The sequence below is a fragment of the Pelophylax lessonae genome (assembly GCF_965119305.1).
Source record: "Pelophylax lessonae genome assembly, chromosome: 4".
Classification (NCBI taxonomy): domain Eukaryota; kingdom Metazoa; phylum Chordata; class Amphibia; order Anura; family Ranidae; genus Pelophylax; species Pelophylax lessonae.
In genome coordinates this window covers 516,002,488-516,016,333 of record NC_138771.1, presented here as the reverse complement: position 1 = coordinate 516,016,333, position 13,846 = coordinate 516,002,488, and the positions used below count along the sequence as shown (strand labels likewise).

The window sequence follows — 13,846 nt, the reverse complement described above, 5'->3', positions numbered from 1 at the left end:
CTAAAAGTGTAGCGCAAGCGGTGGGGACTCTTTTCTCGCAGGAGCCGGGAGGAGGCTGTTTTTTTAGTGCGGGGGTGGCTTTTTGGTCGCCCCCCCTGCAAAGTGCCACCCTAGGCCTAGGCCTTGTTGACCTAGGCCAAGACACAGCGTTGCCCTGCACTCTGGACCCTTGGTCTTTAGCCCATCAACATCCATCTACACCCGCTTGGTATCATATTACCTGTTATGGTTTTAAACTTTCTTGAACAATAAATCATCATCTTTTAACCTTCACATTGGCTTGTCATTATACAAGCTGAGGATTCTATGTCAACCACTTAAGATAGCACTGTCTCAGTTCCTGTTTGAAAATCTAGTCCCTGCAGTGCACTTATCCTGACGGCTGCATCGGATTGGCCCCTGGGCAGTGGACAGTGACATACCCTATAGGGCACAGCACTTGGGACACTCTGTTGTTTCTATCACAGCAATCAGGTGACCCAGAAACAGAAGATCCAGTTCCTGATCATTAGTATGCCAGAGATTGAGGTCTCACTGAGAGCCATTGGCTCCTGCTGACAATCAAATACTGGGAGCAGAGAGCAGGGAGTGGGGCTGAGCCAGGCTGTGAGTCTAAATAGATGCAAACAGCTTGACTCAGGAGCTAGCCTGCTCAAGTGCCCCCATAAAAAGTGGCTTCCTATGGGGGCACTCCGTGGGAGGGAGGAGCTAGGAGCGCTGGTGTGGGACCCCAGAGGAGAAGGATTTGGGCTGCTCTGTGCAAAACCACAGAGTAGGTGTGTATGACACAGTATAATTTAAAAAAAAAAATAAGGCTTTATAATCAAGGTAATAGTTCATATAAAAATGGTTATTCTTCTACTCATGAGAAAATATCCTCCAAAACTAATTATAGCAATAGGTATGCTTTTGGATATGGAGTCTATCAGCAGCAAAAAAATATTGTAGGCTGAAAAGTTCATATATTTTCATTCTCATGTAGCGGCCTATTGCAAATCTATTGATTGTGCAAAATTCATTAAGAAAACAATCTCCAAGGTAATACAGTGCTGTTATGTACAATAATAACATCCAGAGTGAACTGACTACAAGATAATAACTTTGTAATCCAACATCACACCATGGGTCTCAAAGCAACATAACGTACCAACTTGTGGTGTTTAAGCAGTAGAGGCACACTCATCAAATACATGAATAGGGTATTCCCGAGGCTACTACCTTATGACCCCTAAACCACTTTCTTAAACTATAAAGAACACCAGTGACACCAGTTTGGAGAAAAGTGGCCCGGTGGGCCATTTATTAACACAATTAACCAAAAACACATAAATATTAACATAACCATAAATACTCCAGTATCCCCTGAAATGAGTTGTTGGTCTTGGGAGGCACCAAATTCCAATTGACTGTGTATCAGTGTAACTCGTTAAACGGTCCCCAGCCGCGCAACACCAGCTCGGGGACAATCCACTTGACCACTGATACCTCGTTGTTACCACTTCCCGTTAATCCGCTATTAACCGGGATACACTAGAGGGCTCCATACCTTAGATGGGTCACCCTATGAACTTTGTTACCAACAACAGATTGTACCGCCTCCAAAGACCCCCAACCGCCAACACTAAAAAACCAACCACCCAGCACAACAAACCAACCCAATCCAACCAAACCCCATACACCAACAAACCCAACCAGCAAAACAATCCCCGGAGAACGTAACCAATCCAGGGCGGGAGGGCGGGGATCCTTTCACCTTGGCTCCCGACGAATTGTGCTGAAACCGTAAGTAAACCCCCCCCCACTTCACTCACTAACTACCCCACCTACCTGACACTGACCAATCCCTGACCTTGACCTCCACTTGAACCAACAGCCTTAACCCTTAACTGACCGTAGCCCATTAAACCCTTCCATGAGGCCCTACGCTTATTTTTTATTTTTATTTTTTTGCTGCGGGCCTTTCTGGAGGCTTCCAACATCAGTAAAGGGTTGCACAAAATATTATGGTTTTGTAATGCTACAGAAGACTGTTGGAGAATACTTACATACTGCAAGAGATAGAGACTGTGGACATACCAAAGGAGATCAGCAGAGATAGCAGACAAACTGTACTATAAGAGATGGTTAGAGACTGCAGACATAGCACAGTAGATGTTCAGGGTTTGCAGACATACTACAGGAGATAGTTAGGGACTGCAGACATACTAAATGAGATGAACAGTGACAGGGGACATACTACAAGAGATGGCCAGGAGCTGTAAACACAATACAGGAGATGGTCAAAGATTGCATACACACTGCAAGAGATGGTCATAAACTACAGACATATCGCAGTAGTTGCTTAGATGTTGCAGACATACTAAAGAGGATGGCCTGGAGCTGCAGACACATTACAGGAGAGAGTCTGGTCTCAGTGCCGGAGGCACGCTGTGCAGCGCACTCCCACCAGAAGCACATGTACACTTATATTTGGCCTTACGGTTGAAGAACCACTTCAATCAGGCCGCATATATGTGTACAGTTGGGGGGAAAGGGGTTAAGAAGATCTATGGTCGCATCATACATTTTCGTTTTTTAACATTAGCATTGTAATAACAATACAAACATAGTTATTTTTGACAATCCATTACGGGCTTACTTGAAAAAGTAAGCCCATATATACGCCCATGCAGATGCCGCTGAGTCCTTGGGTCATCGGGTTGCCAGTCTGACATCCTTCATCTGACTGCAGACCCTTCAAGAGCCTGTTCTGGGACATCCTATCTCCACAAACCTTTGTATCTCCAGCTTTGATGAGCGGGCAGAAGCCCACCCTTAACATTACATTCAGAGACACTGCATGCAGGCATCTTTAACCCCCCCCCGACACACACACACACACACCAAGGCCTTTCACTGGGAGACACATTGCTTATTCTATTCACCTTTGCTGGTCGGAATGAAAGAAAGAAAAATAGTGAAGTCCTTTATTGTACAAGCCAAACTTGGACAGGACACATGAATACAGGTAGACGCGTTTCTTACTTGTCAACGTGCTTGTTCACTGAAAAGCTTCTGGGTTGCTCACCTGAGTGGTGGATACATCTTTTCCTGTTATGCACCTTTGCTGGTCACCATTGAACAGCAACATCTTTGGCCCCTTCATAGCTAGCTGAAGATCTCAGACGCCCCTTACTTCAAAGACTCCTCCACCCAAAGGAATTAGGCTACAGAACCTATTTAACTTAAAGGGGAACTCTCACTCGGGTTTCACATATTGTGTTTTGCTCTTGGGACAGTAGGCAGGATCCAAAATATTATTAACACTTAACTTAAATAAAAAGCAGACACCTGTATTCTTTGGAAAAAATATAGGCCACGGCCGTTTATTACTGGTTTTAAAACTTTCAATAAATAAATATATAATTAAACAATAACACTCTCAACAGCCTAGCCACCACGGCTCAGGCCGGATAAATAAAATCACATTAAAAACCATCAACTTCCACTCAAATATAAGAAAGCCGTCCCCCTTTGCTATAGCAAAGGTGACCCACCACATAATATACAGCTGCGACAAGGGAGGGGGAGATGGGGAACTCACACTGCTCAATCTTCTGAGGCGAATGAGCCCCTCTGAGGGGGGCTCCACCTTATATAGGGTCTCAGAGAGCTCTAGAAGCTTCTACACTAAACCTATTCCTATAGGTGCTCTGACCCCTGCAATGCCATGCCTACTACAGCTGTTCCCTCAGGAATACCTTGAAAATCCCACCCTTTTTACCTGAGGGAAAAAAGGAGGGAAATATTACCTCATGAACCTATTTTCCTACCCCAGCCACTCTCCCATGAGGAAAAGGGGGGCTTATTACTGTTCACCCTTTTCCTTTCATTCTTTTTTGCTCATAGCATCAGGGCTTAGAGGGAGCTGACTGGCAAAAAGTCTTCTCTTCCCCCTCTTGTACCTGGGGTCATAGGTTCTCTTAAGGCCTACTGGCCTGTACCGCAAGGTTCACTGTTAATGCCAATTCATTGTATATCTCTGTAAGTCTGTTTAACCACTTGGCCACTGCTCACATTGCTGCTACTGCAGCAATGTGGCTCGATACCGTCCAGCGACGTAGACCTACGTCGCTGGACTCCTCCCCCTGTAGGCGGCGCTCCCGCTGTTTTCGGTCACAGCGGGAGTTGGGCCAGGGGAGGAGCGGCGGCGATCGCCGCTGCTCTTCCCCGATCGTCGGGGAATCGAGTGAGGAGATCCGCCCGCTTGTGTAAACAGAGCGGACGGATCTCCTAAGTGACAGGGAGTGACAGATCGCAGTGTTCAGCATAGCTGAACATATGCGATCTGTCCCTGTGTCAGTCAGTCACCTCCCCCCCACACGTTAGTAAGCACCAGGCATACATTAACCCCTCCCTCTCCAATAAAATTAGCCCCTTCCCTGCCAGTGTCATTTTTACAGTAACAGTGCATATTTATAGCACTGATTACTGTAGAAATGTCACTGGTACCCCCAAAAGTGTCAAAAATGTCAGTCAAGGGTCCGATCTGTCCGCGGCAATGTCGCAGTCCCGCAAAAAAAATTGCAGATCGCCATCATTACGCGTTAAAAAAAAAAAACACCAAAAATGACAGAAATCTTTCCCTTAGTTAGTAAACGCAATAACTTTTGCACAAACCAATCAAAGTACGCTTATCGTGATTTTTTTTACCAAACATATGTAGCAGAAAACAAATTGGCCAAAAATTAAAAAAAAATTTGATTTTTACATTTTTTGGGGGGAATTTCATATATAAAAAATGTTAAAAATATTGTTATTTTTTCAAAATAAACGCTCTTTTTTTGTTTATAGCGCAAAAAGTAAAAATCGCACAGGTGATCAAATACCACCAAAAGAAAGCTCTGTTTGTGGGAAAAAAAGGACGTAAACTTCGTTTGGGTACAGCGTCGCACGACTGCGCAATTTTCAGTTAAAGTTGCACAGCGCCGAATCGCAAAAAGTGGCCTGGACGTAAAACAGCAAAATCCTCCGGTGGTAAAGTGGTTAATGCTAATGTTTGCAATTTGGGGAATACCCACATTTAACATCTTTCTCTTGTTAACTCAAGAATATCTAGTAAAATAATAATTTACAATCTCTATTAGTTCTTTGGTTTCTTTTGCATTTGCACTCCTCTTTGAATTATGTCAGAACACAGGGTTTCAGAGGTGTCAGGATTTAATCTTTGACTATAGAAACACTTTAAAAAACCCTCTTGTTCATTAACTAACAGCTTCTGGGTGATATGGTCATGTTTACATTAAAATGCATTAGTTCTCTGTGTTCTGAACAGGAAGTTGTGTCTGTATAGTCAGCCCTCAAAGCTTCATCATTGGGTGGCCAGGAAGCAAACTATGAATGGGAGAGGAGATAAAACAGAACCCTTTCTATGGGGACTGTCCTGCCTCTTCGTTGTCTTGATTTGCATAATGGCTGTACAGTACATGTAGGACCAGGAAAGCCAAGTACACGGCATTTCCATATTGTTTAAATATCAGCTACAGTGGCTTTCTTTATTCCACAAACATGCTCAGTCAGGTCAGGTGGCTCCTGCAGAGGGGAAGAGGACAGGGCAGTGTGGAGGATCAAAAACGTAGATGGTGGTTTTTACCCTTATTTCTGTGCTTTATATTTTTTATTGAATGAAGAAAGATATCTGAGATGCCATGTTTGTACGCAGAAAGATCATATAACTTACCGAACATACCCAAAATATAATTTCAGCCAAAAAGAAAAGCTTCAACCAATGAAGAAAGCAGCGAATGTGAAAACTAGAAATGATATCTTAGAACTAGCACTATAAATCTTTACAAGTTGTCTTGTCTTCTTTGTTATGACCTGTACTGGGAGAAACCTGGAGGCCACCATTGTTGACCTGCTTCTTAAAAGGCTTGTTGCCTTGATATCTCTGGAATTTTCGCTGAGTTGGATATGAAGCTCTGTATAAATTTAGCGTGACCTGATTCCTGGCCAGAGGCCACATCGTTAAGATTTCCATGCAGAAAGACAGCTTTTGTGTCCTGGTTCCAGGTGGCACTTCCATCACTAGTCTGGTGTTCAAGGGAAGTTTCTTGGCACCTCTCCATTATCTCATCATGTTCTGTTCTTTGCAGATTCCTTTAAAACTGAGAAAGATACCATTAGACAGATGTTTTCCAAGTGGATTTTAGTATAATTTTAGTATAATTGTGGTTAACGCATCTGTAATCCTACCACACCATCTGTTTTTTTAGGCTTTGCTTCTATATTATAATTTGCTTGGTATCAAATTTAGCCCTACACATTGGTACACCTACATGCCCTCATCCTGGATGATACCTTGACATTATGCTGGCAGAGACTAGGCCATTTATTGCTAGCCCTTTGTAATACTTGTATTACGCTGAAAGTGTTGAAATTAAATCAAATTTTATATGTGGTTTAGGGATAACTAAACTCAAAATATAAGGAAAAAAGACTAAAAGAAAAAAACAGACACAGTCATTACATCTAAGGACTAGTACATTAAGGTATACTGAACTATATTTTTGTGTTTGGGTTTAGATACACTGTAATTTTAAACCCTTTTATTGATACAGTTTGTTCTAAATTGCATTTGTGGAATACTTCCCCTCACCCTCTTGCCCCGCCTGTTATATAATTTAATTGACCCAAGAGCAGTTTGGTGTCTGGCTACTGGCTGAAGCGGGGAGATCCAAGATGCTGTGGACCTTCCACTGGGACACTTTTAATTTGAGAGAGAAATTACTTGCTTTATCCGTGCCATGGTACTGCAAGGAGAGAGACAAAATGAGGTTTGTGTTAACGTCCCTTAATCTCTCTGGGGATAAAACAATGCTTCATTGTACGGCCTATCAGATAGAAGATGGAGAAGTCAGTGAATCGAGTTTGGCAGCTGCTCTTTGCTGCGTTACAGCTGGGAGAAAACCCTGCTTTACACTCATGTACCTGACAATGGCAGCTGAGCAGTTCATGCATACTTTAAGTATAATATTTTAGAAAATTGATTGTAAGACAAAGTAGTAGGGTTACGCTTCTAAGTAAAAAAAATGTATATATTATATACATGTGTCATCTATCTATCTATCTATCTATCTATCTATCTATCTATCTATCTATCTATCTATCTATCTATCTATCTATCTATCTATCTATCTATCTATCTATCTATCTATCTATCTATCTATCTATCTATCTATCTATCTATCTATCTATCTATCTATCTATCTATCTATCAAATCTTCCCTCTCTCTCTCTCTCTCTCTCTCTCTCTCTATATATATATATATATATATATATACATATACTGTATATATGTATATATACAGTATCTCACAAAAGTGAGTACACCCCTCACATTTTTGTAAATATTTTATTCTATCTTTTCATGTGACAACACTGAAGAAATGATACTTTGCTACAATGTAAAGTAGTGAGTGTACAGCTTGTATAACAGTGTAAATTTGCTGTCCCCTCAAAATAACTCCACACACAGCCATTAATGTGTAAACCACTGGCAACAAAAGTGAGTACACCCCTAAGTGAAAATGTCCAAATTGGGCCCAAAATGTCAATATTTTGTGTGGCCACCATTATTTTCCAGCACTCCTTTAACCCTTCTGGGCATGGAGTTCACCAGAGCCTCACAAGTTGCCACTGGAGTCCTCTTCCACTCGTCCATGATGACATACCATGCAGGCAGTGTATGGTCTGAGCACTGACAGGCTGACCCCCCACCCCTTCAACCTCTGCAGCTCATGCATCTATTTCCCAAAGACAACCTCTGGATATCAGGCTGAGCACATGCACTCAGCTTCTTTGGTCGACCATGGCGAGGCCTGTTCTGAGTGGAACCTGTCCTGTTAAACCGCTGTATGGTCTTGGCCACCATGCTGCAGCTCAGTTTCAGGGTCTTGGAAATCTTCTTATAGCCTAGGCCATCTTTATGTAGAGCAACTATTCTATTTTTCAGATGCCCAGAGTTCTTTGCCTCTTCATAGGGAATCCTTTAGGCATGTCTGTGGCAGAAGCGGTGCAACCTTTTTACAGGGCATCAGAGCGGCCCTGGGGCAATTGCTCCTCTGGCCCCTGGTCTAGTCCTCCCCTGGCACTGCATATGAGCACTGATATGGGATACTTTTTTCAAAACAAATGGAAGATAGGGGAAAAGAAGAGATTTGGGAGCTCATGAAGGACATTACAAGGAGGCAGAAAAACAACGTAAGATATGATTTAATGAAAAATAGATAACAGGGCCAATAAGTAGTGGGTGTGTATCTGTTATTTTTAGGGAAAAAGGATGGTTTAGTGCCACTTTAAGAGAACCAGTCCATTCAATTTCCATTTAAGTTTCAGGCATCTATTTTGTCAATAAAGACGGCTCCTTTCACACAAGATTAAGGTGTGCTAGCAGCAAATCTTTTTTTTCTGCTTGCTGTGGCGCCATCCACCAGTTGCTCTGGCACCCTGTCATTGGGTGTAAATAAGGGTCTGGTGTACAATGGAGATATCTCTATAATGCATCTCAAAGCTGGCATCCCTGACTTGCTGGGCAATATTAGTTTTGGGAAGACCAATTCTTTATTCCTCCTACCTACATCAAAGGATAAATCGTATCTGAGAGAGAGAAAAACATTAAACAGCCAAAAGACAGAACAGCAGCAAACAGAAGGGAACGCCGAAACGCAAAACCAAAGTCTGAACAAAACCGTGCCTCTTTTCTGAGCCGTGACCTGTTTTCTCCAGTGGCCGCCTGCTGTTCCCCTTCCTTGCATAGCATGGCAATGATGACTGACACAACGTCCTGAATTCAAAGTGGCTCCGTGTTGTTGAAGTCCGCCGATTGTTCTTTGTGGCGTAACTCCCCCACTCTCCCTGGGCCCTCGTACACTTTTCTCCGTCACAGTCTGTGAATCGCTGAAACCAGACAGAATTAATGGAGTCCCCTCCAGTGCCTACCTGTCATCTAACGCTATGCGGGCAATATAGCAAGGCGAGATAATACATATTTATTTTATTGGCTTTCTTTCTTCTCGGTTTAGGCCGCTGCCCGCGCCCTCAAGAGTTTTATATGAGCTTTATGGCTGCATAAGGGATTCTGCTCGGCTGTAAAATGCTGAATTTTGTAGAGAGCGGAGCTGGCCTTTAATGCAGAACCACAGGCAGGGAGCAAAATCATTCATAAATGTATAAAGCGAAATGCTGTTTACCCAGGATTGCTTTCTTGTTCACATGCAGTGTTCGGAAGAAAAAAAATAACATTCGTTTAAATTTAAGAAATAAAGCTTGTTTTAGACATTCCTTACCCTAAGATATGATGGGGAGGGGGTTATTTACTAAAGGCAAATCCACTGCGCACTACAAGTGCACTTAGAAGTGCAGTCGCTGTAGATCTGACATGCAAGGGAAATAAAAAAAAAGCATTTTTGCTTGCACATGATTGAATGATAGAAATCAGCAGAGCTTCCCCTCATTTCAGATCTTCCCCTTTAGATTCACAGCAGCTGTACTTGCAGTGTACTTGTAGTGCACAGTAGATTTGCCTTTAGTAAATCAACTCCATAGTGTTGCATATAAAACCATTATATCCCTACATTTTCTTTCCCTGTGCTTTGAGAGCTGTCATATCTGGGCCAGAACAATTTAAATATTCTGTTTGTATTCTTCTTTTCTAATGCCCCATACACAGGTGCAGATTATCTGCAGACTTTTGTCTGCAGACTTACCTTTTCTATGTAGTGCAAGGGCCTGCCGGATTGCATACAAATTGAAAGTGTTTAGGTTTGACCTCATATTATATGGTTTTGGTAAGTCTGCAGACAAAAGTCTGCAGATAATCTGCACGTGTGTATGGGGCATAAGTCTTTGTGTAATTGCAGACAAGAATTGAACACTGGACATCTGCTGCTTTAATGTAGTGTCTTCTTTGCTTAGATTCAGGAAGGATGCTTTGAGGCCGCACTGCACACATGTAATCAGAGGAGATCGTAAATCCCTAGAAACAGGCAGCCCCTGCATGAGTTTAGCTATGTTGCCCATAGTCCCATTTTCCCATGATTTCAGACATGCTGCTCTGCAAGGGTCCTTTCACATGGGCGGTCAGCTCGGCGGACTCTGCTTTTCTCAGTAGGGGATTGCTCCGCTGATCCCCTCTAAGAAGGCGGATGACAGGTCCATCTCTACTCACTGTTCAGAGTGGAGAAAATCGGGTGAAAACAGACCACCTGTTCGTTTTGACCCGATCTTATCTAATTTGCTCCTCCAGACGGATGGGAAATAGGGTCACCATCCATCTGAATTTGGCTGACAGGATCGGATAGCGGCGGGTGTCAGCTGACATGTCACCTGTGACATCCGCTGCTCCATAGGGGTGAATGGAGGGTCGGATTAGATCCACCTGAAAAAAAACAAAAATCAAAATCAAACCAAATCAGATCACCCATGTGAAAGGACCCTAATGCACCACACTTGGAGTTTGTTAGGGATGGGGAGCAATGTGCAGTTGCCTATATGATGAGATACTGTAAGTCATCTTCCACTGATCCGACTGCTATTGATTATTATGTCACATGATGCAGAGCCACATTCCGGGCACACTTCTCTTCTCTTTATGGTCACGCTCTAATCAGGAGTCAGTAAACACCTAGGCAGGAAAAACACTACTACTACTACTGGCTACTCAAGGCCAAGGGCCCCACATCAACTACCAAAGGGCTGGTCAGCACCAGGCAGATGCATGTAAAGTATACAGTATTTGTAAATGTGTAGTTATGGTGCCTACAAAGTCTGCTTTCTCTTTGTAAATTTATTCTCATGTACAGTATGTAATCGTACCCAACTCTTGGTGATTTTATGGGCCAGCTCTGGACATCATGACTGATTATCTTGAGAGTCTTTTAATACCTAGGCTTTTCTTGTTTTTCTTTTTTTTTTTACAAGGTTGTAGGTATGGCATGCAGAATGTGACAACACATGTGCTGGCAAATTTGTGCACACATACTAAGGCCAAACCGGAGGCCAATTTAGACATGAGACAATTAACCTACCAGCATTTCTTTGGAGTGGGGGAAGAAACCCACGCGTCCACAGGGATAATGTACAAACTCCATGCAGATAGTGTCCTGGCCAGGAATCAAACCAAGGAGCCCTTTGCTGAAACTTAGCTACTAAGCCACTGTGCTGCCCAGTCCACTGTGTTGGATTAGAGGTCACAATGTTGAATTTTAATGATGCAAGTGATTAGTGGCATTTGTGGCATTAGGGCATTTAAACTTAAAGTTTCTTAAATCCTTTCAATTTTCTTATTTCCTGTTCACAGAATCGAAAAAGAAGAAAAAGGAGGGGAAGAAGCAAGACAAGATGGTAGACTGAACAAGAAGAAGAAGCCCAGAAAAGGACACACGACCTCTGAGGGGCGCACCTGAGCCCACTGCAAAGTGGCTTAACAAACTGTCTACCTGTAGTAGAGGAAGGGAAGAGGGGAACATACTCTGTACAATTTAGTCTATTACTCGGTGGTGGGAGAAATTTCTTTTAAACCATAACACATTGTTAGGGGATGTTATCGTATTAGATGTGTGTATATAGAGGAAAGGGGCTTAGATTTTTTTTTGTTTTGTAGGTGGGTTTGGGGTATATATTATACTTTATTATTTCTATTAATATTACATCCCAGACAAGCAAGCAGTGCTATTCTAGTGGCTGTGGTACTACACATCCCAGCATGCTTATAGACCATATTAGGATTTGTATATTCTCAGCAGCTAGACAGCCACAAGTTGCCTCTCTAGGGACATTCTACAAGGATTTAACCATTGCGTCATCTAATAAAATTATTTGATACTGACTAATAAAAGCAAAAAAAGCCAAAATAGAAAATAAAATGACAGTTGATTGTGCATTACTTGACTTTTAAAGGTGTAACCAATCCAAAATAATTCATTTAAAACATGTTAAAGAGGAAATTGTAGAATTCAAGAGTTGTTTTTAGCCTTAAATAGAGCAAAGAAGGTCTAGAACCTTTGTCAGTTTTTTTTTTGGACTTTTAAGGTACTTCTGGGAATATTCAGAGTTCATTAACAGGTGCACTTGACCTGTAGCTGAATTTCTTCTGATATGCTCCAAATGGGTTTTGAATTTCCCTAGACTTGTATAGGAATGTAAAAACCCAAGGTCTACAACGAACCTTTTGCTGTTTCTGTCTCTATTAGTAAGTTTTCCCCTCACTTCCTGTCATATCAATGGAATAGAAAGTTAGTATAATCTTTCCAGTGGGGACATAGACAGTCATAGTACTGCTTTTGTTTGTTGCTAACGGAGTCTTCATTAGCAAGCTTTTATCACTTCCTGTTGGGTCATTGGGACAAGAAATTACCTCCCCAGCGGGGACACAGACAGAAATAATAATCCGATAGAAACTTCAAACTTTCCTCAAGTCTATGCAAATTTAAAGAAAAACTGATTAGCTCCTATCAAAAGATTATGCATTATGTTTGCTCATTATTTGTATTAACTTTTCTGCTTCTCTTGATGGTTAGTATTATACTCTGCTACTAAGGTCTTTAAATCTGTATTGCTTGGCAGATAATGGGATTAAAGTTGAACTCCACCCAAAATATTTTTCTTGACTTTATGGTTTGAAACAGTTTTGAGAGCTCCTAAAGCGGAGTTCCACTCAAAAGTGGAACTCCGCTGATCTGCTTCCTCCCCCCTCCTTCAGTGCCCCATTTGGCACCTTTCAGGAGGGAGGGGGGGGGACAGGTACCCTTCCCCACTTCCTGAGAGACTGCGCCGCGGCGCTGTCCCTCATAAGTTCGCCCCCCTCCTTTTTCCTCCGCCACTGGGCCAATTACAAAGAGCAGCGCACTGCCAGATTCCCTTACTCTGGATGGTTGCGGCGGCACCCGAGAGCCGATACGTAAATCGGCTTCGGGTGCCAACATCGGGGGGTTCCCTGGACAGGTAAGTTCTACTATTTAAAAGTCTGCAGCTACAGTATTTGTAGCTGCTGACTTTTTTTTTTTATGGGGGGGCGGAACTCCGCTTTAAGGCATTATTGCTGCCTCTGACCCTAGTGAAGGCATCATCAGCCAGTCCAATCTAAAATTAAAAGAAGAAAAACAAGGAACAATACGTAACACCACATACCACAAATGTAACAATTAAAGTGAGTTCAAGGCCTGTCTCTGTATTTAAACATCCTAGAGCAACAATGGCTTTTAATAAACTAATTATTCTGTTTGTGTTCTTTCTTAAGAGTCCAATTTCTGACCTGGAATAACAATTACCACTGTGTATTATGTAAGGCATTACAAACCAGTCATATTCAATAAGCGTGTAACTGCAGCCATAGCTGACCATATGACTGCCCAGAGGGCCCTGAGCTGTCTGTAGTATACTGTTAGCCATTACATTAGGCAAAAAGGTTTTCATAAAGTGAACATTTACATCTTTTGTAAACCTGTGTATGGTTTTATGAATGCTGGTAGGATTCTGTGTCACTATGAGTGAAACACTTCTGGACCGGAAGGATTGCCCCCTTAATGACCAGGCCATTTTTTTGCTATTCGGAACTGTGTTATTTTAATGTACAATTATGAGGTCGTGCGACGCTGTACCCAAACAAAATCGATGTGCTTTTTTCCCAAGCTTTCTTTTGGTGGTATTTGATCACCTGTGCGATTTTTATTTTTTGCGTTATAAACAAAAAAATAGCAACAATTCTGAAAAAAAAACAAAAAAAAAACAATACTTTTCACTTTCTGCTATATAACATTCCCCCCCCAAAAAATTTAAAATCAACATTTTTTAACATTTTAGGCCAATT

The 13,846-nt window shown here is 42.2% G+C and overlaps 1 protein-coding gene across 1 annotated transcript in view; it reads left to right on the top strand.

Annotated features, from left to right (window-relative positions):
* PTN (pleiotrophin) overlaps positions 1 to 12,050 on the top strand; it is a 138,062-nt gene extending 126,012 nt beyond the window's left edge. The window contains exon 5 of the mRNA XM_082253391.1: positions 11,339 to 12,050. Coding sequence (XP_082109517.1) covers positions 11,339 to 11,391 — 53 coding nt within the window. The 3' untranslated portion in view covers positions 11,392 to 12,050. The remainder of the gene's footprint in view (positions 1 to 11,338) is intronic.
* The last annotated feature ends 1,796 nt before the right edge of the window (positions 12,051 to 13,846 follow it).